Source organism: Drosophila biarmipes, chromosome 2R (assembly GCF_025231255.1).
Source record: "Drosophila biarmipes strain raj3 chromosome 2R, RU_DBia_V1.1, whole genome shotgun sequence".
NCBI lineage: Eukaryota > Metazoa > Arthropoda > Insecta > Diptera > Drosophilidae > Drosophila > Drosophila biarmipes.
In genome coordinates this window covers 14,068,343-14,092,321 of record NC_066615.1, presented here as the reverse complement: position 1 = coordinate 14,092,321, position 23,979 = coordinate 14,068,343, and the positions used below count along the sequence as shown (strand labels likewise).

Sequence of the window (23,979 nt, the reverse complement as noted above, 5' to 3'; positions counted from 1 at the left end):
AATGAAGCTACATCTGCTGATCACGCCTTCACCCATCCCAGCATAGGTTCCAAGTGTTTTTGGGGGTTCTTGGGGGCTGACAACTTTGAGTTGCCGCCTGACTTGGCTAACGGAAATGCAAATTAATACGTAACTCTGGGCAAACTGGAAACAGAGACGCAAACATAAACGATTCTAGGCTAATTCAACTAAAAGGCATAAACAAACTGCCAGGATGTCTTAAGCTGGGGATTTTGGCTCGGAGACAAGTGCGCCGCACACACCTACAAATGCACTGAGCGAAATCCCAGCTGCATTCTGCAAATTGCATGGCGCATGCTGTCAGGAGCTGGGATTATTCCCCATGTCCTTTGACATCGAAATAATTGAGCAACGAAACGATTGCGACAAGGTTCTCCAAAACTGAATTAGAGCGCTATGCGAGAGCGAGGAGCAAGCTAAGGGTTAAGGATTAAAGGGTGTCCGGCTTTCAGTGGGTTAAGGGAGTCCTACGCATGCAAGTGTGCTTGTGTGTTTCTGTGAATAGTGGGTGTGAATAATGTTCATCGGTTGTTTGCCATCGGTTTAACATTTGCTCTTCGTCCTTTTCACCTGATTCAGATTCTGTTTTGAACTTCCTCCCTCTTATGACATACGCAATAGTAATAATAATAATCAAGGTAAATAAATATATCGCTTTCGTAACAATCTCGAGGACAACAATCGTGAACAAAAGATTCCGCATCCTGTTGTCGCATCTCTCCCCCCGCTCAATGCTTCGTCCTTTTTGCTTACACTACACACATTCAATAAAATATGCACATCAATAATTCACATTCATTTATCATGTACGGTTTGGTGTCTGTTTGTGTGCTTGTGAGTGTTTATTATTCAATTGCTAACTACTTAAATGTCAGTTTTATCTAACGTTTAACCCACGTGCCGCCTGGGGCCAATTTTGTGTCAGCGTGTTGAAAATTGATAGCTGCTCTATTGCTGGGTGAACCTCAGTTGCTATGTGACTTTTGATGTCCTTCGGCTTTTGAGGGCAGTGAGTTGGTCTTGAGTATCACTCATACGCAGCGTTGCCAGGGTTAAGTTTAAAGAGCAATGGGATGGTGTTCAACTGTATCACACATACGTGGTGTGACCTTAGAATATTCGATGCTTACATTTGGGCTGCAGTGTGACCTTGCCTTACACCCATTTCTTATATGTATGTCCTTTATTTTCTGCCCTGGGAGACTGCGAAAAACAGTCTCTATTATCGAATACTTTTTCTTTTGTTATTTAAGGTTGTTTTCAACAAATAGAGGTCCACCCCAGTGTACTTATGTTTGTGTATGGGCGTGTTTCTTACGTATCTGAAGTTAGCTGGCTTTCATTCTAATTGGTTTTTCGCCAAACTCTAACAGGTAAATTCACATTTAATCTCACATTTAAAATGCAAAAGTTTCAATTAATTTATATGTTGGGCTTCGCTCCGCTCGACTCCACTTGGATACCGCTGCTCCGTAAGTCAGTCCTTCGTCTCGCTTAGATGTACATGCCCAGATCCGCATGGAAGTCCTGCAGATACGAGAGCAGCTGTGAGGGCGTAGGTCGCTGTTTGGCCTCGCTGTGCCAGCAGCAGTTCATAACGGTGAAGCTAAGGGTTGAATGTTACGGTAGAGAGTGGAGAAAGTATTTTCTTGTAATTTCAGCCATATCTCATCGCCTTGTACGGCCGGTGTTGGGGTCTACTCACAATTCATCTGGGCAGTTGACCGGCTGCTCCAGCCGGAAGCCGGCAGCCAAGTAATTGGTAAGCTCGAAAATGTCCACCTCCTCGTGCGGCATCTGGGCCAGCGTGACCAGCTCCCAGTAGGTCACGCCCAGCGCCCAAACATCGCCCTGGGTGGCGTACACCCGTTTCTGGAGCGATTCCAGGGATAGCCACTTCAGGGGGCGGTTCTCGTTGTCACCCAGACAGTCGTAGTCGTCTGGGAAGAGATCGCGGGACAGGGCGCTATCGCAGATCTTTACATAGGACTCCTCGTCAAGGCTGCGGGTTAAAGTTAAAAAAGTGTGTAATGGGTATCTTAAGGCATTGTAAGGCTTTCAGAGTGAGGAGAAGCTGGGTGGATACCCAAAGATACTCACTAGCAATTGCGTGTGGCAATGTCCTTGTGGACGATTCCCAGGGAGTGCAGATAGGCCAATCCCTTCGTGATGTGCAGTCCAAACTCCACCAGCTGTCGGGTACTTAGTGCCGTGCTCGATTCCCGCGACTTTTGCAAGTACCTGATTGGGACGAATTTAAGATTAATTGTGTTTGTTTTATACCAAATGGTTTTATACCAAATCGTATATATTTCCTTTTCTTATATTTCAAAAATAATATTTAAATCAAAAGGAAATGTCAATTTAGAATACAATAACTACAATAATAATTAGGAAAGCAAAAAAGCTAATGAGACAGTTGAGCTACTCACATTTTAAGATTGCCCTTGGACGGATAGGGATAGGCGATCTCCGGCGGCCCCGGCAGCTCCGTGTTGGCCAGCAGCGGGGCCAGGATGTGCTGGTGGCTGACGCCGATCAGGAGCGAGGCGTCCTGCAGCAGACAGGCCACCTGGGTGAGCGAGGCCCCGTCGATGACGGTCTTCACCAGCGCCTCGCAGGACTCGCCCAGCTTGCCGGCGTAGATCCTGCCGTAAGTACCCTCCTTGACCAGCTCCTCGTAGCTGAGGGCACCGGGCTGCACACTGGGAATGCGTCGCAGCCGCTGGTTGCCCTTGTCCCCGTGACTGGCCATCGTGATGGTGCTGCCGGTGGGCATTCCCCCGAAGAGACTCAGGCTGCCACTTCCGCTGGTGCAGTGGCCATTGCCATTGCTTCGAATGCTCTTCGGCGTGGACAAACTGCAAGCCTGAAAGATTGAGATAGAAAATGTGATATTTCAAATTAATTAGGGTTTGGGCGTTCAAGTCGAAAATAACATGTCTTAGTCAAGCTGGAATATTTTCAGAATTGTAATTGTTTGTGTATTTTCGACAGTCTGTAAATTAATATTCGTTTTTCTATGATTGGTAGTTACCTAACGATTTAAATTTCAAAGGTGAACAACCATTAATTATTCCCTCACTTGCTTAAAGTCAACAGACCTTCAATGGTATGTATTTAAATGAAGTTTCTCTATTCGTTTGAAATATTAAACCATGTTTAAATATAGAATTTTCGATACCTGGGCTTATTATAATTAAAACACAAAAACCAATGATTAATAAATTCAACATAATGTTTCGAATGCACAAATAAGCGTTGTGGTACCCGCTTTTTGGTGCTTTTGAGCTAATATTGCAATCAGTGGTTTTTAAAAGGGCCATATTTATTTACATTAAATTGGAAATTTGAAGTTTACAGGCCCTAATTTAATATTTGTTGGTTAATTATATCGCTTATAATTTCGAAGCTTATATGGTTACTGCCGCTTCTCAACCGAACTGCACAGATTATTATTATAAGCTTGAAAGACAAGATCCTGCTCAAGTTTCAAACATCAAATGGTGGGTTCACTATAAGTAACAGTTAAAACCATAAGTTTATTAACTAGGCATATTGCATTGAACATGCTTCTCACTGATGATTTAGAGCCAATATTGCAATCAAGATTACCATCCTTCAGTGCTTCGAAAGGGGGTTTCCGCTCAAGTAAACTCCTCACTCACAGGACACTTGAGTCGGCGGAAACTGCATAAATTTCCATATTTCCGTACCCCATCTAATTTGGGCCAACTAAGGACCCATCGCCAGCCAGCGCGCTGTAAAAGGCCAACTTCCCATCGACTTTGGCAACAGAAACAGAAATTTCAGCTGCCGGATTTGCATCTTTCAGCTTGCATCCGTTCACCGTTAGTCATGCACTCGGCTGCGCCGCTCCTCCGTTCATTCATTTTAATGAATTGAGTTCCGTTTCCGCTCCAGGGCATCTCGGCCCCATCTTTAGCTATAATTTTGCCAGCCCCTCTTCTCGGGCTGTCTTACAGCATGAATAATTTATTGGCTGGCAAAAAAGCTTTAATTCGCCGAGCATTATGTTTGCACAGCCGCCGGGAGGGGAGAATGTTCCGCAGCCGGAGCTCAGCTGTGGGAAATTGTGAACTCGTCTTGGGCAAACAGAGACTGCCTGGCCAAACAGAACTCACAAGCTTAAATGCCTGCCTACGCAGCACATTTATTCGCATAAAACATGAAACAGTGGGGCCGAAAAATGGACAGAAAACCGGTCTAATAAACATAAGAAAAATCTGCACAATTCCCTCGCAAATCTGCATAACTGCCGCCGAGTTCAAGTGGATGGATCGCATCCAAGTGGCTTTTCCCTGGACACTAAATCTCCATCAGCCAGCAGCAGCAGCAGCAGCAGGTGGATAACGTTTTTATTAAAAACCCACTGCCCCCGGCAATATGCGGGAATTATACTACATTATTTGGTGTGGTCTGACAACGCAGCTCCTGTGCGGGGAAGGCAGGACAAAAGGACACGATGGCCGCGAGGAAGGCAAGCGACACAATTGCAGCGCATTCGCAACAGCCACGGCGACAAAAGGCAATAAAAACAATAGTTGTTGGCTGCCTTTTGTTAGTGAATTTCATTTCATTATTGCCTTCATTGCCACTTTTCCTGAAGGGGGAATCCCCAAACCGCCCGACTGCCCGACAGACCGACCGCCTGCGATTCCTGCTGTTTGTCCTTTATTGTATTTGTCGTGCTGCTGCTGCTGCTGTTCTGGGCCACAAAGAAAATTCAATTAAAACGCAACAATATCGCACTCCATCATCAAAGCTGTCCCCTCGAGCCCTCCAAGCATTGGATTGGTGGGGCGTGTCCGGGCTGAGCCATAAATCCTACAGGATTCGCATGCAAAGGGGTCCTCTTTCCTGCTTTCACAGCAGAGACACAACGACAGTCTCCGGCAGACCTTGGACCCGTCTGCTTACACCACCACGTATCCTGTTACAATCCGCATCCTTTGTGGGATGGCTTTCAGCGCTGACAGAACATGTGCCTGGCTGCGTTAATGAGCCCCGTTCAAGTGTAATTAGAATTCATTTAATCGGTTTAACATTAAACAGCGGAAACGCCGCTGAAAAGCAGTCGTTCGAGGAGTTATTAATTGTTAATTACTGCACAGAAAGAAATAGTGATGGGTGAAAGATGCAGTAATTAGGAGCCTCAATTATCCTAACAACCTGGATTTTACCTGTACAATTTCTAAAGATCTAATGGAAAAGTGTTTCAAAGTCTCTGAAAACAACCCGACGGTATGACATAAAATTGTTTGTTTAAAATTTAACAACTTGAAACATATTCCCAATTAAAATATATAGAACGCCTAAGGAAACGCTTCTTGATAGAAATTCTTATACCTTGCCATAATTTTTTAAATCTCTTAAGACTTTACCGATTCAGCATTTTGAAGTACCCAGAAAAAACACTTTAGCTGGCTTCACAAATAGTTAAATGCCTGCTCTCAGTTGCAGATAAAATAATTGTGCACTTCAATGGACTTCTGCCCTCTTAACTTTATTGCTTTCAATCGCAGTCAATTGTCATTGAAGATACACTTGAAGTTTTCCTCGCTGTGTGAGCAGGCCAATAAATGCGGAAAATGTCTGTAAAATTAAAACGAGATTGGGCCAATGTTTATTTCCAATAAACAAGGATGGGGGGGAAACCGATTTTATAAAAGCCCCGAACCCCCACCGGCTCGAATTGCAAATGGAAATGTTCATTTCAGCTTTCGATATTAAATGCGGATGTCAAACGAGGAGACATTATTGCTTGGCTTTTCATTTGAAATTCGAAATGGCCAAGAAGACCGAAAATAGCTGCCAATTGATGCTGACCCCGCCCAGTTTTTGATCATGATACGGCTGTTGCGAAATGAGGGTCCTGCGGGGACCGGGGCCGTTGAATTTTGAAACAGAATTTTCAGCTGGGCGTCAAGGATACCGGGAGAGGTCTCTCTTGTTTCAGGACAGGGCTGCAGCTGCTGCTTCTGCTGCTGTTTGGTTGTTGTGACATTTCTAATGGCAACAAGCGGGTGTGGGGCGTTGATGCTTCTTCCTGGGGGTTGTCCTGCCAGTGACGCAAGCACAAACAACGCCACACATACGACTTGACAGGCGTCTGATTTGCTTATGTCACTTGCAGCTCTACGGCTGCCCGCAGAAACAACAACCGCAGCCCCTGCCAACCTGCCACGCCCCCTTCGGCGCCCCCGAATCTCGCTCGGCTTGTAATTAAAAACGCTTGATGACAATTTTGCCAGAACGACGCCCGTCAGCACGTCACTTGCCGGGGAAAACCAAACTGCAGAGCAGCCCAACTTTTCGGCAACAACAAGCGAGGGAAAAGCAACAAAAGTAGCGCAACACAACATTTTCACACAATTTTCCAGCGCCGCACAGTGGGGCGGTTGGGCGTAAATATTTTAATGAAGTCTCACCGCTGCAACTTTTGAGTTGGGCAACCTCTAACAAAATTCTGTGGCACAAGAACTTCTCTTTTGGCACCAACAAATAAAACTGCAGCGCGGGTGTCTGTTATAAATTCATTAATTTAACTCAATCCAAGGCACAACTTTTAATGAACCCTACAAAATATTTAATCTTTCAAGGTGAAGGCTGATGACTCAGCTTTAAATATATTATGCAAAACCACAAAGTCAAAACAAAGCTAGGCTCTAAGATTTGTGTTGATAATATTTATTTTCTTATTTAAGAGCTGGTTTTTGAGGTCAAATTTATAAATGTGTAAATGAATTTTTTTCTTTAATTATTTGGGTAAATAAAAATTGTTCTTTTGATTCAAACTAAACTAAAAAACATATTTTCACTTTATTGTCTTTGTATATATTATATTTTAACTAAATTTTAAATTAATAGAGATTAAAAGCATATAAATGTTATTTATGGACAGGGGTGTTACAAATTATAAACTTTTATTATACGGTTTTCATATCCTTTTAAACTCACAAATTTCCAGAAAAAAATTTGAACTTAACTTTGTGATTTCCTTTTTTAATTACTTTTATTTAATGCTAATAATGTTCCTAAACTGTTTCTACAAACCACTGTGCCCTAAAATTGTTGACACAAAATGGAACTATGCAAATTGCTGATACTGCTGAAATATTCAGACCTGCCCTCACCCCTTCCGGGAGACAATGAATTTTACTTTGCCCAGACAATGCCGGCATTTTGAACGCATCACGCATACGACCTGTCGCCTTGTCCTAATAAGCCGTCGCAGTGAAGTGGAACCAGATGAAAGCCGGCTGCCAGGTGAGGCTGACAGGGCGACCTGCTCGCCGCTGGCTCAATTATATTTCAATTTACCTGACAACAGGTCTTTTGCCATTTCCCCCAGCCCCCTTTTGCAATGTGAAAAAGCCTTTAATCAAAGTGGAAAGCCTCTCTGTCTGACTTTTCCCCTGGTCTTTTTTTTTGGCCAACTAACTGGAACTCTCATTATTTTGGCATTTCCATGGCCAAAGCTGCCAGGACAAACTGTGTGAGTGTGTGCCTTCTAATTTGCCGGGACCGACTAATTTGAATTTCGTTTGATTTATGCCTGATCGATTTGGCCATGGCCAGCCCTCCACCCTTGGCCCTCCTTTGATGCATGGCATTTTGATGAGGCGACCTCGTTAGGCCCGTCGTTTAATAAGCGTTTTCGGGGCAACCAAAAAGGTTCTTTTGCTTAATGCATAATTGAAGAGGGGAAGATGCCGGTTGGCCTCGGTTTCACCGGTTTCTAATTAAAGGTGGCGCATACTTAAGCAAAGTCGCCGCTTACACGCACTTAATCACGCATAATTGCCTTTCAATTAGCCATTGCGTGTCCCGGCCACGCCCCCATGGCACTCGCCCGTCAGCCCCCAACCCCTTACCATTTACCATTTACCACAGCCACCCCGCCTCCCCACCTTTGACTCAGCATTTGATAATGCGGTTGCACACTTTACACATGTCCCACACGGATTTCCATTGATTTTCTCGGTTTGTTGACTTTGCAAAATGTAAAATGGAAATTAATTTGCCGGGCCGCCTGACTGGCAGTTTTGACCAGTTCGTTGCACCCGAAGAAAGGCACTTGAACGGGCACTGGACCAACTGTCAATTAAAGCTGAGTGTACGAGCATTTTAATGGAGAAATCTTGTTCTCTAATTTCGCTTCAAACGATTTCCATGTTGCACCCACGCAAAAAGCGGAGTGCACTGTGTGGTCGGAGCCTGGAAGGAAGGGGGGAGAAAGTGGCTGGTCCTTGGATCACAAAGGAAAAATCGGAACAAAAGAAACATCCGCCACTTCCGTTTGTCTCTCCTGCGGCTGACAGGAAGCAATCAATATAGTGTAATGCCAGACAAAAGCATCCGCATCCTCGTCCGCATCCGCCGCAGTTTGCCGGACCCCAGGGGGAATCCCCAGCGGATGGCCGAGAGTTGGGCGACTTGAAAAAATATCGACCGACGGTTGGGTAATTTGTCAACCTTTGGCGACGGCCTTTGTTCGGCGGGTTAACCCCTTGGATTCGTCACCTGGCTGGTCACATACCTCGCCGCTCATTAACTGTCCTTTCACTAGCCCAACTTTTTCTGTCAGCCCTTCTCCCCAGATTTCTCACAAATGTAAGTAATGCCTTTTAATCAACAGCAACAACAGTGGTAAATCCATTAAGGGAGTACGTGTTGCCTCGTGCTTCCCAGTCCCCAAGATGGCTAGCTCCCCTTTTCTAGGACTTCCCCCATGGAGCTCGGCTTGCTCCCCTGCTGAGCAGGTTGATTTACAAATTTCTTTAATGGGGCGCCAACAGCATTTTTAATTAGCACCTGTTCCCGCTGTTGCTCAGGTTAGTCTGCCATTTGTCGATCCAGTAATCTCCATAAAACAGGAGGACATGCTCGCAGCTCCATGGAAATTAATTTCCAACTTTTCCTGCTCCTCGCCCGTAATTTCCTCAGTACTGCGAGTACGCCCAAGCACTTCGACAACTTTCTCCCTAATGATGCCATTCGAATGCGTGGCACGATGTTCTTGGCTCCGCTTAACCCATTACAGCCTGGCTGGGCTCCTTTCGCTCTGATTCCACTGTTTGCTCTCGTTTTCCATCTGATCCAATATACTAATGCCCCTGTTCGGGCTCCGTTTCCGTGGTTGTTGGATCTCCTGCAAGTGGCGTCCGCCCTGTTGTCCTTACTTAAACCCACCCCCTTGGAATTTGGCTTTGTTGTTGGTGCTGCAATAATATTTTGCAAGTGTTTCTAAACAAGCACCCAGTCATGTTTCAACAGCTGTAGTCTGGTTTCTGCTCGCTGCTGTTTTTATTGTTATGTGCCACTACTTCCACAAAGCCTTCTCCCTGTGAACCCCTTCCCATCCCCATCCGAACCCATTGTTGTGCCCTCCACTGTGACTGCTTTTTGCTAAACTTTCGCTGCACATTAAAGCCATTTGGCCGACGTTATAGACTGATTTAATAGTATCAAAAGGGGGGAAGGGGGGGTTGGCTCCCACACAAATGAGATATTTCCACACAAATGAACAGAGCCAGACCTCGGATGTGTGTGGGTGCGTAGAGTATCTGTGTGCAATTGGATATAATTGTTTGACTAAATGAGTGCGTTCGCCTCTTGTTTGTGCCCCCAAAATGTGCCATACTTCGCTTAACGCTCACACATGGCCAAGAGGAGGAACAGGGTTGGGGGTGGATTCCGAAGGATCCTTTAGATGGGGAGCCGAACAGAACGGAACAACAATAATTATGGCAAGCACTCTCAAACTCCCCTCTCCATCGCCACTTCGCATCCTAGAGAATATCCACTGCGATTTTGGTGGCAATGGGGGATATATGTGGATATCCTAGGAGGCAAGCCGAGAGGGGACGGGGAATTCATTTAATTCCCTGCCGTCTGCTTCGATGCGTGCATCCTTCCACTAGATAGAGCGGGCACAAATGGATATGACTCTTGGCATTGTGTGTGGCCTGAGACCAGAGTGAGTAAGTGGAGGCACAGCCCTTGCCTGCCATCCCATCTGCGATTGGAGGCTGTTCTCGTAATGAGCATGGAATTGAAGTCTAAACAAACAGAATTCGCTGGGCAAACAGGCAGGATCAGGCCGAAGGAGCTGCTTTAGGCTGAGCCCATAAAAATCCCCTCGAGTCCCCATGGAAATTGAATATTTAATTATGCGTCGATGGAAATTGCGTTAGACTTTGGTGACGAAAATGGCCCAGACATCATGATGTCAGGCGGAGTGGCGGAGGCCTAGAAAAATGCCAGAGTTGGCTCTCAGGAATGTTTACAAGGACAACAATTCAAAGAGGCTGCTAAATAATTTATTCCAATTTGGCAGGGATTTCCACAACACCAAGAAGTTAACTTGGCCCGAAAGAAATGCTAATGTTCTCCCTAGAGGGAGCGAGTGATTTAAAGAGGAGACATCAAGTTGATGGGGAATAATTCCACTGCTTTGAAGGGATCCTTAATGGGTTCGGTTCATTCTGTGGTTAGTTTGGATTAAGTTTACTAATTTTCGCCCGAGGGGCCTGCACTGCCTGAAATCACTGGATTGGAAACAAAGCTGAGATAAACAGGGGCAGACTGTCTGCGTCTGCCTCAGTGGAGCACCTTTCGCTTATCTAAGCGGACATGCCACCTTCCCCAAGAGACTCACATCATTTGCCTCTCGAGGCACTGGGTTTGTGTGTCGCCTTCACCTTCACCTTCGCCCACTTTCCACCTCCTGCTCTGTGCCTTCCACCTGCCACATGAGGTACGTGAGCGCCGCACGAAAGTTTCCCCTTCCGAAATCAGACCCAGACATCCAGACATCTAGACAAGCTCGAGGGCGAGCGGGTGGCAAAAGCCGCATATTTATGAATGGCTCTTGTTTCGAGTTTAACGCACTACGGGAGCTTTATCAGCTCGTAAATATAAATTAGAATTTAATTTTTATCGTCGAGGAAAGGTGGCTTGCTGGCGAAGGGTGGACGGAGGGTCCTCCGCCTGGGGAGCAATCGAGTGGTGCTCGGCACAAATTAGAGGGTAGTCCTGGCAACGGGGAGAGGAGATTCCGCTTCAAGGGTATGCTGTTTCCATTTCCATTTGCGCCCGCCACGTGTCGTAATATATCAAAGGCTTTGATTCCGCAGTGGACCCCAGTCCAAGTCCCCATTTCGAATCCAATCAAGCCCCAGGGATAGGCGATAGTTTACTAGATAGTGGAATCACAGCACTCACCTGGGTCAGTTGCGAGGAGGCGTAGTAGGAAATCCTCGAGGGACAGATCGACTCGGGCTTCGAGTAAATCGTCTCTGCGGTCTGTTCGAGGTTCATGGGCAGCAGGGCAGTGGCGTAGGGCGTGGGGGTGGGTGAGCTCCTGAAACCTGTGGATTGATTGAGGGATTTCCTGGGTTAGAGGTCATCAGAACGGCGTGTGTGGGTAATGAACTTACGGTCGAATATGCTGCACGACTTTTTGCTGTCCGCAGGGTACTTGTTGAGGCTGGCTATGGTGGCATAGGATCCCGTGGCACTGGGGGGCCTTCCCAGGGGATCCAGGCGGATGAACACGTTCTGGTGGCTGCCATAAGCTGCGGTGGTGAAACTGGTGCTAAATCAGGAGTGGATGGGGAGAGTGTTAATGGTTTATCGGCAATAGGGTGGCGGTTAACACACTGTAGCGAGTCCTGGCGAAGCTGTTTGCGCGCCCTCACATACATCATGCTGGCCACCAGGCCCACGGCCAACACCAAACCCAGGGCACAGGCGGCGGCACTCAGCAGGGCGGGTCCTTGCGAGGGGGCGTGGGCGGGGGCTGGCGATTGATTGGGCTCAGGTGAGATGCCTACGAAACGGAACTCCGATGAGTGATGGATAGGGTGATGGAGAGCTGAGAGAACCCACCTTTGGCGCAGATCTTATTGCGCTTGAAGTGGAGCCGGGTGTCGTTGAAGCGGGGTGGAGCTCGCACCACCATGTTGACATTGACGGGCAGCTGCAGGCTCGCATTTCCGGTGCAGGGCAGGTAGACCAGGAAGGACTCGATCTCCTGCGGCACCAGGCCCTTGTGCGGAATACTCAGCGTGGGCGTGCCCAGTGCCTCCTGGTCGGTGTTGTACTCGATACTAATGGCATACGGCAGCTGCAAGAAGGCGGAGTGGTTAATCATCGGAGGTTCGGGATGGCGGAATCACTATCACTGCACTCACCGGGTAGGCGATGAGGCTCTGCCAGGAGAACTCCAGCTCGTGGACATCCGCGGGCACCGGCACGGTGAAGTGCATCGCATATGTGTTGATGGCTCCCTCGTGCACATAGAACAGGTCCGCCTCGAGTCCTGCGGGGACGGAAGAACCAACAGGATGTGAGTCGATGAGAGTAGGTGCGGATGCACTGCAGACGTAAAGCGAAAGTTTCCCCGCAATTTGCCGGGCCACACCCTCTCCATTAGAGCCCGAGGTTCCCCCTGCTGAGCAAACTTTGTGCATTTGCTGTTTGCACTCCCCTCAAGCGCTTCTCTCCACCATTAAGAGGAAATTGATTTTCTCAGTGGCGGCGGCAGGAAGGGAAAAGGGAAAGCCGAGGTGACAATGCTGGTGGGTAAACAAAACCCAAGACACAATAATAATCGGAATCGAATCCGTCACCAGCAGGCGACGATGCAGGGAGTGTCTCGAGCTTTTCTCCAGGATGAGAAGAAGGCGTCTTGGGAGAAGGAATTTGGATGGGGATATTAAAAGGTGTCAACTGCGACTCTTCGACGTCGGATAGAATCGCACTGGCGGGTTCAAAGGTCCTGGATATTCTGGTATCCTGATCTTTCGCACTCTCCAAGCGAACCCCCACCCGCTGGCATTGAAAGACGAGCTGGCTGAGTTAAAACGACGTGAAATTAAATTTCTTCATCCGCTTTTATTGTGGCTCTCCCCACTTCTATTCCCTCGCCCACTCTTCCAGGGGTGCATTATTTACTCCACGGGATCAGGCTAAGTTCGCCATTCACCCGGGCTACAGGAGTGGGAGCAGAGTGGTGTCCTGGATGTTTACCCGCTTCGAGTTCGAGCTTCTACTGCCTGGTTTCCCCAGACCCCGCCGGATGTTGAATGTAGCAATTCCGCTTCCGGCGAAGCGAGTGAGGGGATGATTGGCGCAGGAGGAAAGCCCCTGCATTTAGGATAGAACAAAGCGCTCGCTAGCTGCTTAAAACAATTTTAAATCCAATTACAGAGCAAGAAAAAGCATTTTTCGTTAGCTTTCCTCCAGGTCTCAGCTTCATCTACATCTTCAGACGGTTTTCCCCGCCAGTTTAGTTTCTATGCGTTTTCTGCTCTACCTTTTCCATTTCTGGCTTGTTTTTGAGTCCCAAATTGCTTTGCTCCCCGTCGCGCTTTTAGCCTGGGTTCCAGACTGGGCCAAGTGCACCACTTTCCCCAACTTCCCTGGCTCCTCAACTACCTGCTGTGGGAAAACACAAACATAACCCCAAAGTGCTCCCCATCAAATATGCACAAACACGGAAAAGGACAATGTTCCCATGTCATCCTGTGCCTTTTAGTCCTTTACCTTTTTTGTCACTCATTCCAAAGTTTTAGGTAAGTGGAAGGCATTTGAATAAGTGACTGCCGCAATTAATTCAGTCCTGATTTCAGGGATGTCACAAATGTTCAATCGCTCGACTCCCTCAGCCCTTGTAGTCCCTGTCACCTCGACCGGCTTCACTGGGGAGCACAATCCTGAACTGCACTTTAAGCAGCATCAATTGGCGTCCTCACCCCTTGCATAAGTTCATCCTGCTCCTGAATGGGATATCTCGTGAATCCCCACCAAGACCCCTTCCCAGCCAGTGTCAAACTTTGCTCGTCTTTCATATCACGGTGCCGCCAACTTTGGCTGCGAAAGTTTTGCCGCGCTTATGGAGGCCCCTTTTGGCTCCCAGCTTTCTTCTTTCAAGACCCCTTATTCCATGGTAATGCCACCTCAACGTGCCTTCCTCCCCGGTCGTAATTATAATTCCAGCAATTGCGATTGTCTGAATGACTCCGCCACACATACGTGACGCTCAGACCGCAACTCATAATCTTATAGAGGGAAAGAAAGGGGCATGTATGTTACCCGAGATGGAGGAGAAAGTGGGTGAAAGCGGGTACTGGCAGGACTGGCTGGCTGAGGTGCGTCTCGGTGCAGAGGAGACACTATTTGCATAAGAGATTAAGAGGTAATTAGTGTCATTAGTTGACGGTGCACTCCACCCCTCTTAATCCCGAACTCCAGTCTCAGGGGAGTGCAGTTCCACCTCGTCGCTGATTAAGGGAGTTCCTGCTAATTGTCCAATGAATCAGAGATGTGAAGTGCTCGTTCAATTGGCACAGTTTCTGATTTCCTCTGCCCTTCTCCTCGCCCCAATTACAGAGCAATAAAATGGAGTCCAGATGTCGAGCCACCCCAGAAAAGAAAACCTCTCCAGGGGGAAGCATATTAATGTGGGGATTTTTCGACTGTTTTCTATTCATTAAAAATAATTTTCTTTTGCATTAACTTTTCATTTGCAGGGAAATTTCCGAGCTCACCCGCCGAAGGTTGTGGTCCACCCCGGGGTGGGGCGGATGGAAGCTGGTCCGAAGGGCGGGGTCCAGGGATCGGGTGGCAAAGAAAAAGTGTGCACATCAAAGCGAAACTTGTTGAAATTGCATTTTTACGCACCCTTGAACAGGAAAGTCTTCAACGGAGGGGGGTTCAAAGGGGGGTTACAGAGGCGGAGGCAACGGGGAAAATGGTTCGTTGCTGGGACAACACATCCAAATTGAACTCAGAGGCGGAAAATCTCCAACAAAAGCGCAGAAAATATTTAATTTTAATGCCGTCGACACTTCATCGAAGGAAAGAAGGGAGGTTATGCCAAGGCAAAGTTCAAGGATTCGATGGTGACAATTTAGACGATGTGGGAAGACAGCTCTGAACTTTGCTTACTGCTCTGAGCCGAGAAAGTCATCAAAGACCCGAAAAGTGCACAACAAACTACAGGAAGAAAATCGTTATTTCCATATGGGGAAATGCAGCAGAGAATCCCTTGGAAACGGAACTAGTTCATGCATCCATGACGGGTCTTCCACATGAAGAAACTCCAGGGGAGACGGAAACTCAGCGGAGGATGAAAGGGAAATGAGGTGGAAGTCTGAGGAAAAATCGTGCTCTGGAATTTTCCATCGAGGGTGTGAGAAAAAGTGGAGGAGGAGGGTCAGTTTGTTTGATTTCATGCTGCTTGTTAATTTTCAAATCGAAACAACTCGGGGGATGGCAACCATCACAGGGGTGGGGAAATACCAGGGGTGTTAACTGGTCGTTAGAAACATAACAAGCTTTTGCAAATGGGGGGAGGAACCTGAGAGGAGCTCAAAGGGAATCCCCAGTCGTGCAGAGGAATCAGCGAGGAGCAACAAACAAAGTGGAAACATCTTTTGAAATGTCGCTAATGAAATCTGATTTGCATGGGCTAAATAGTTGAAAGAGTAGAAAAAGTAGCTTATAAAGTGCAACTGCCAGGAAGGAGCCCACTTGCCCCATTGATCCAGATGCATTTGAATGCCTCGAGAGATGGATGGGAATGCAGCGCACTCTTCCATCCATCAATCTGCTAGTGGTATCCATCTGCTCCGCCTGCGGATTATATTTACGCCATCAGCTAATTGAAGTGCCCTGATTTGGCAACCAGGAAACGAAGGAGAACCTGCATAATGAGATGGAAGCATTTGTGCTCCAATTACTGCTAAGTGCCGGAAAACGCTGTGACCAGCTAAGCGGCGAGTGATGGAGCAGCACAGCGAACTAGGCCAGTTTTCCATGCCTCCCCATCGGGGTTTCCCTCGCTCGTCTGTACTCCCATTTCTGAGGTCCATTAATCAACCTGAGGAGCAGGAAAATCGCGAGCCAAACGACAAGCACGAGGCCATTGCGCCTTGGCACGTCTATGAAATCCGTGGCCCCCACCAGGAGGAGTTGCTTGGGCTGGGGAACTTGGCCTTGGCTCGATCTGGAGCCGGCGCCATCAATAACGAGGATTCGCGTGGAGCAACAAACGGAAAAACAAGAAAACAAACAAGGAGAACATGGCTAGGGGGTTCCGAGGGAAATGTTCGAAGAAAGTGGAAAACGGAAAAGGGGCGGTGAAAGCTACTTGCAGCTGTCAGCAAGGTGAAGGCGGGTGGTTTAGGCCCTCGGAAATCGATTTGTGTGCGATTTGTTTTGGTTCGCCTGGCCAAGTATTCCCATATTATTCCACCTCCCCCCATCAACCAACCTTTCCCTAATGGTCAACTATAATTTCGGAACTATTAATGACTGTGACACAGTCCCCAACTTGGGGATTGTTTGTGTTTTCGTGTTCAGGGATCAATGAATTCGTCCCGTCGCACTTTGGCCTCCAACTATTAATCATAGATCCTGTAATGGGGGTCTTCTCTTGGGTGGGTGTGTCAGTCCCCATCGAGGATTCATTAATGGATTAGGAACCGAAGCCGGAACTGGACTTACCCATCAGTTTCATCACCTCGTGGTGGCTGATGAAAATGTTCAGATAGCCGCTGACCGAGGTGGAGAGCGCCAGGCACAGGAGCAGGATCGGGAGGAGTCCCATGGCGGAGTGGGTTCTGTTTAGTGGGTGCGAGGAGTCAATAAATTGTCGGAGCATGTGTCGCCGCAAGTGGCGAGCATTTCCACAGCTCCCCTTCCCTGTTCCGGAGCCTCCCTTTGACAGCCAATCTTAGTGTGTCTCCATTGATGCGTAGCTCTGGAGGAAGAGGGCCGGTGGAGTTTCCCGGGGGGAAGTTTCCTGGTGCGGATTTTAATTCGTCTGCCAGTTGCCCCTGATTGGGTGACGGTTGTCAGTCCTCCAGTGGCTGGTGCCACAAACAGAGGACTCAGAACAGATCCCGGCGTTAAAATCAAATTCCAACTGCTGCTAACTGTTCCGGTTGAAAGAGGCAACTGGGATGGATACCCAAAAAGAGGTCTGTCTACCGAATTTGGGAACTTTTCAGCCTCGGCTTCCGCTGGCTGCTCCCCTTCTGCCCCCTTTGCAGTCCTTTCGGAGCAACTTTTCCAGTTTTGTTTTGCTGCGGTTGCTGTTGGCCTCCTCCGCCGCCTCTTTGCATCCGAGTGCCCGAATTTGGCCCGGACCGAGTTTGGTTGGCTTTTATTGGCTGAGCTCCTGTCAACTGGTGCTGCCTTCCTCTCTGCCTGTGTTGCTTTGCGGCTATCGCCTGTCAGTTTGTCCACTTCTCTGCTGCTGGTCACTCGGTGCTTCTTTCTCCATTTATCCAACCTCCTCCGATTTCTCCCTCGTTAAAGTTCGTTTCCTGGTGAATAGAAAGTGACTTAGTTTAGTGCAAATCAGACTGCAGAAAAGAAACAGAGTTGACAAAAGGAGATGCGTTCGTGGGGAGGGGATTTTCTCCGGGATTAGGGATTGAGGGTCTGTATATGCGGTGATGTGTGGTTCAGTGGTGCAAACAATTTGCAGAAGCAGAATAAAAAGTTAGTACCCTGCAAAAGTAATTAGAAAGTTGCAAAATGATTAACAGCTTAGGGCTTCTAGAAGAGATCCATCCCCACCAACTTACTCCGCATATGAGTTGATGGTTGGAAGTGGCTGGTGCCTTAATAAATTTGAGGTAATATTTATGTGTTTGTTTGGCATAAATTATGAACTGGAAAAAGGGAACAACTTTTTGCCTTCGAAATGTTTGTGGTTCAAGTGGTTGAGGTGGTTACCCCACTTGGCTCATTGTTGTTTGGTCTACGTGTTTATTCAGCTGCTCCCTCCTATTTCCCCTTCAACGTTCCCCCTTATCCTTGCTGGTTGCGTGTGCAGGTAACCCGAAAGGAATGCCAACTGCAGTGGAGGCAGGGGCAGGCAGGTGGTAGATGGGTCAAAGTGCAAGGGGCGGTGGGCTTGTGGGCATGGCAATGGAACCGGCACCGGCGCCGTCGAGTGCTCCAAAAATAAAATTGTTGCCAAGAAGCAACCGAAATTGCTTCTATCTCGTCCACCACTTGGCCCTTGCTTTAAGCCCCAAAACCCTCCTCGGTTTTCCCCATTCTCTGGCCGCAATAAAAATCGAAATCAGAAAAGTTTGTTGCCTTCATTTTCCGATTTCTCTTTTTTGCATTGAAACATTTTTGGAATTTTAAAGTTTCGCCGACACAAGATAGTTTTCCAGCGGACGGGAAGCAGTTCCCGAGTTAAGCCAAAGAATGTTGCGGTCTTTTTAATTAAACTTATCTGCGCCCAAAAGAGCGCCGCGGGATGAGCAGTGAGTCACTTGATTAAGGACCAGATCATCAGCACATCCCCATCATCATCACCTTTATCCTGATAAAAGGGAGCAGCAGCAGTCGCATCTGCAGAGGCAGCCCTCAATCCTCGGGCTTTCCAAGTCATTCAGCGAGTGCATTAATAATTCAAAAGACAAATAAACGAAGGGAAATGTGTGTCTTTGGCCGTGTGTTTACCGAGGGGAAAGTCGCTGTAACTGATTTAAATGGAGCAGCAGACGAACATGGCGCTGGGTGCACTTCCCTTAGAGGTGGTACACCCATCTCCCCCTGAAATCATCATCTTAGTCGATAGCTTTTTAACTACATCAACTCCATCATAACCAAGGAAGCTGGGGGAGGACAGGTTCCCTCCCAGCATTTTCTGCTTAGTCACACGCATCATCTGTCAGTCGGCCACGCCCCCAAGACCAACCCGCCCCTGCTCCTCCGCCCGGTGACAAATTGAGCATTTGCCGTTGTTTGTGCAACTGAAGGAAAGATTCCACAAGATGAGCCATGGCCTGGGGCTGGGGAAGCGAAAACTTTTCAATTACTCGGGGGAATATCCGAGGAAGAAGTCGGATCCGTAATGAATAATAATCTTTGCCGCTGCCTGCATCATTCTCCCCCAGCTAATATTTATCGATGTGTATTATTTTCCGCCCCCCTGAGCTCGGCCTAGATTGAAAAGGCTTTCGCCTGGCAGGCGGGGGAATACGGGGCCTCAGGCTCCTCCCGTCTCCTTTCAATTATAAAATGGCTTTCGCTTCTAATTGAATCGTGAGCCAGAGAGTCGGGGCTGAGTTAATATTTTATTTCCACCGATTGCTCCTTCTCCTTCCCTCTGTTTGCGTAGCGTTTCCAGTTCCTCGGTCCCGCCCCGACCCTAAATGCCCTGTCGTGGTTTAAGCCAGCCCACTCCCCCGCATTGCCCATCTCCCAATCCCAGGTCCCAATCCCATTTGTTGTTGCTTGGGCTGGGAAAACAGCCGCGGGGCTTCTCCGAGTAGCAACCAAACGGGCATTTCCCCCTTCTTCCAGCTAACTGATGATAAACAACCGAATGCGGCTGTATATCCATCTCCTTGGCTATTAAAACTCGGATGGAATCTATTTTGGCCAACAAAAACAAATACAAAAACACATTTCGCATTCGAGGAATACGAGTGGTCGAATTTCAGTAAACTGAAACTCAAATTTAGTTTCGCCCTCGGCTTTGGCTGTTGCCAAAAATGGGAATAGTTTTGTACGCCCCCTAACAAAATATCGAATGGCATTCATTGTCGTCCCTGTGGCCATTCTCATTAGCTTTGAATGACTAGCCGCACTTAAAGCAAACATTACAGGCCTTTTGATATATAAGTAATCTTTGATGGATTTTAGAAAATTATCTTAGTTTCAGGGAAGTCATCAAAATATTTTATACATGAATGTAATCCGCTCATAAAAAAATATTTAAATTTGAATAATTAATCAATCAAGTAAATAATATACATATATACAAATGTATTGATTTATTAAGTGTCCTATTTGCCATTGCTTTAAATTGCTTACAATTTATTTTATACCATATAGAATAAAATGAACAGCAGTTCCCCCTTTCCAGCAAATATCCTTGTTTGAGTGCATGGGCGTTGTTCTCTTTAATTTGGCGGGGTGAATAAACAAGCGCGCCGCCCAGCCCGAAGCTCATTAAATTGGCGTAAATATTTGAAAATGGACTACGGTTCGCGAATGAACACAACACAATGCGAAATTTTCGCGCTGACCGGACAAATTGTTGCCCATAAATTTTGATAACTGATTAAAAGTAACGAGCGACAGTTTGCCATGTTTACCTGGCATTACCTGCGTCCTGTTGTATGCTTATTGGCGAATTGTTTGGCGACTGTTGTGGGCCAACAATTGGGAATTGCAGTGCCCAAGGGGCCCGGGCCTAATGTCCAAAATGTTCGCCGGGCTGGCTAATTTGTGCAGGCAATTAATTTACATTGCGGCACGGGCGGCGGCGGGGAAAAGGTCGACTCGATTTGTTCCATTTTGTTTCATTCTGTCGCTACGCTCCACCGAGCTAACGATGGCCAGCCGCCGAACATGTGTAGTAAATATATATTTATCCTGCATACCCAGGACCCCTAATGAAAGACATTCATGTTTTGCGGCCGAACTGGGTCGATTCGGCATTAGAGTCTGGCCTGGCCTAGCCATTAAGTTCACAATTTGTGCGATTTCGCATGATGACAGTCCCCACTTTATGTGAGGCCCTCCTAATTACCAACAGTTTCGAAATTACTTTCGTAATTATTGTCCCCATAAAGCATAGGAAAATAATTGATCTTTCACTTCCAAAATGACCATTAGGGCGGGACTTCACTCCGCAAATTGTAGAAGGTTTTTATTCCTGCTGAAGTCGAACCATATTAAATGGCTTTTTGTTTCCCTTAATTAGGTAAAGTGATACACTTTAATGAATGGAAAACTTTAGCTGTTTAATTTTGTCTTTTATTTTTAATAGATACGACAGAATTTAAAAAAAAATGTAAAATGCAAATAAGATTCAGTTACTTTTAATCAAATACCTGTATGTACCTGACTATATTATTCAGCTGCACCCACCAAGTTAAATTGCTGTAGAGATTAACACCTTTGTTTGCCTAAGATAGTATCCTCTCCTAATATAAATAAATTTAATAAATTAAAAATTGCTTGCCAATTGCCAAATCTCACTCAATACCACACAGCTTTTATTCCTCGTTACTAAGTAAAGTGTTACATTTTAATGAAAGTGAAATTTAAATCCAATTGCAAACATTTTTGCTGCATTTTTTCAAATGTCAAACTATTCAGATAAATATTCAGGAATTTAAATAAACAAATGGAAAATGCATATCAAATGCAATTGTGTTGCAATGTCAATGATGTAATTGGGTACATTTTAACAATGGAATTTAAATTATCGTGAAACTGTGGAATTTAAAGTAAAATAAAAATGCACATAAAGTGTGTTTTTAGCTGTGGTCATATTTTCTGTTTTAAATTCTGCCTTGTTAATAGTGGAAAAAATGTATTTTAATTCTGATTTTTTTGGAATGGAAGGGATTGTGTTTTAAACTAAGCACCTGCTAGCTCACCACACAGGGGATTCCCCATTCCCTAAAGCACGAAAGCTTTTAAGGATGCTCGACTGCATGCAACGTGTGCCTAGTAAATAACCCCATAATGACCATCTCGCATATCCAGTTGCCTGATCCACAGAACACCACAGACTGCGCCGCTGGGCAGCCCAGCCATTTAACATGAAATACAACCTCAATTACGTTTTACGAGTTTAACTCAACACCGTGCGGTCGTCTGATGGGAATTTTCAATATTATGTGGCGTAAATTTATGGTGCCAAGTGACAGGAGCCGGGCTCAGCGACAACACTCTGCAGGGACATCGGGGACTTTTATCTCCGCAAAAGTATCTCGACGACAGTCGGTCCCTCGCTTTAAAGCCCCTCCACCCCAACATGACGAGGGCAACGAAAACGACAGACGACAATCCCCCCCAAGAAAATGGGCAATAATCATTGATTTATGGCTGTCATTTCGGTTATTAAAATGATATTTTCTCCAGAGCCGGCGAAAATCTGGCTGGCAACGACATCTGAGCCGGCTATCTGGGTCAGCACAGGATCTGCATGGCTAGCTTCTGGGCCGCAGACATTTCTTTTTTAGCTTTTTATGCCCCTAATTGAAACATCAAGCCGAGTGGCCCGCAATCGAGCGCTAAAAGCGTGCCTAATCTATGCATATTTGCCCAAAGACCCCTAATCAGGGGCCGAGGCATAAAAACCGGGCTAAAAGGGAAACTGCGGCCCACACTTAGAGCCAACTTTTAGTTTCACTTTGAGCCTCCTTTGTTGCTCTTGCCCGAGCACTTAGGCATTCAATCAACGTAGACTGTCGTGTCGAGGCGTTGGCGTGCACTGAGTGGGTCGGTGGGTGGGGTGGTTCACTGGCCCTCGCCGAAGGTTGTTTGGGTGGTGGGGTGCTCTGCCAGTGGGGTGGTGCTAAGTGTCGGGCCAGCCCATTTAGAGTTGCCCGAGCGCAACGAGAGATTTGCATTTTCTGCTTTATTCTTCTCCATTGAGACGGTGTGGTGGGGTACTTTTGGAGAACCGGGGAATGTGTCGTTCTTTGAAATATAGGTAATTTGGTGACCCCATTAGTGTGCACTAGAAATTCCATTTTCTGTCGAACCTTACATCTTTGAAGCTGGGTAGTTGAATTTAGGTATTAAACTAACTTCAATAGACAAGGGCCCTAGCTTAAAAAGACTTTTGCTAAAGGATTTTGTATCTAAAGTTCACCTTGTCAGGGAACATATTTGCTCATTTAAGAATATATAATATAAATAAAAGTATAAAAGCGTTTAAGGTGAACAAGCCTGCAGCCATTTTTGATTTCAAACGAAAAACTCAGCTTTAACTATTGTCCATAAAGTATACTTTTTGTATACAAAACAATCAAACAAACATAAAACAATCAATGGAAAACAAACAATGCCTTCTATACAAATTTACTCTCTTCTACAAAGGATATTCAACTCAAATAAACAAAAAAAATTCCCATCGTGTCATTTAACAGAAAAATCACAAATAACTCTTACTTATAGTACATTCTTTTTTATAATGAAGTCTATTTTGTATCCTTACTCAACTTGGTTCGCTAGCATATATATTGTAACTATGTCGTGCACCTATCATAGGTAATATGAGGTATAGTCTGTACATTCTAATCTAGTTTCTATTTTCCCATTAGTTCCCTTGTTTTTGGCTGTTCATTTGCTCTTCTGAGTTTGCATTACTTTTTTATTGCCTACTTCTTGGCGCCCCCGGGAAAGAGGGTTCTTATTCTCACACATCGCAATTAGTGTCAGTCCACCCTCGCAAGTTCACTCAGTCACGCAATGTGACACCATAAAAAAGGGACCAGAAAAACCATATAAATGTGGGTGGGTTGGCGGAAGGGGGAGTCCTGCACAATTATTTATTTAGTTCCGGTCGAGAGTTTGAAATGGGTGCGAATCCGTGTGACGGGTTCAAGCGGGTGTTGAAATCGGTCAGAGCCAACAAAACACATTAAATGCTTACTTATATCGCCGGGCAATCAGCTTTACGCCTGTCGACTCGGGACTTTCGACTGATGTGGATCCGGAGCTTAATCCATTTAATTTTTTCTGCCGCCCAGTCGGTCACACAGGGCTGTATAATCGTGTGGGACTTTTGCACTTGTGATTAGCGGGAATTGCATGTATGAGCACTGAGCACCAGGCATCGAACAACGGACGCCGAACAACGAACACCGACCACGGAACACTTAATGCCCCATTTAAGCCGTGTCAACATGCAGGGACCGCGAAACAATATTGTCGACGGCAGGGCTTTTCTTTATTAATGATTCGGTTTGCGGCTTGTGGGCCTCGCAGGGACTACGAAACTTCGGAAATCGTGGGGTTTTTTTTCCTTTTTTGTAGCTGTTTGGACGGAGAATTTCGCTTTTTTCCTTCGAGAGGAACCAACTCACGCACGCACCAAGATTTTCCACACTTTCCGGCTGTGGAAGTTCTCGACGACCGTGTGATTCGAAA

General features: G+C 46.5%; 1 protein-coding gene across 1 annotated transcript; it reads right to left on the bottom strand.

The window, feature by feature from the left end:
• Positions 1-831: 831 nt before the first annotated feature.
• Positions 832-23,979, bottom strand: LOC108036898 (tyrosine-protein kinase Drl). The gene is made up of 11 exons (XM_044092209.2): positions 23,483-23,979; positions 16,561-17,384; positions 12,243-12,370; positions 11,938-12,175; positions 11,710-11,878; positions 11,487-11,644; positions 11,272-11,417; positions 2,454-2,890; positions 2,122-2,262; positions 1,727-2,023; positions 832-1,627 (listed from the first exon to the last, which is right to left on the bottom strand). The coding sequence occupies exons 2-11, from the start codon at positions 16,715-16,717 to the stop codon at positions 1,516-1,518; spliced, it is 1,983 nt and encodes a 660-aa protein (XP_043948144.1). The 5' UTR covers positions 16,718-17,384; positions 23,483-23,979; the 3' UTR covers positions 832-1,515.

What these genes read in the sequence shown, in the direction of transcription:
- LOC108036898 (XM_044092209.2), bottom strand. Translation starts at nt 16,717, where the DNA reads ATGCTCCGACAATTTATTGACTCCTCGCACCCACTAAACAGAACCCAC. An exon ending in CGAGGTGATGAAACTGATGG is followed by an intron (nt 12,371 to 16,560) that starts GTAAGTCCAGTT and finishes CCGTCCCCGCAG; the next exon opens with GACTCGAGGCGGACCTGTTC. An exon ending in CAATAAGATCTGCGCCAAAG is followed by an intron (nt 11,879 to 11,937) that starts GTGGGTTCTCTC and finishes TCCGTTTCGTAG; the next exon opens with GCATCTCACCTGAGCCCAAT.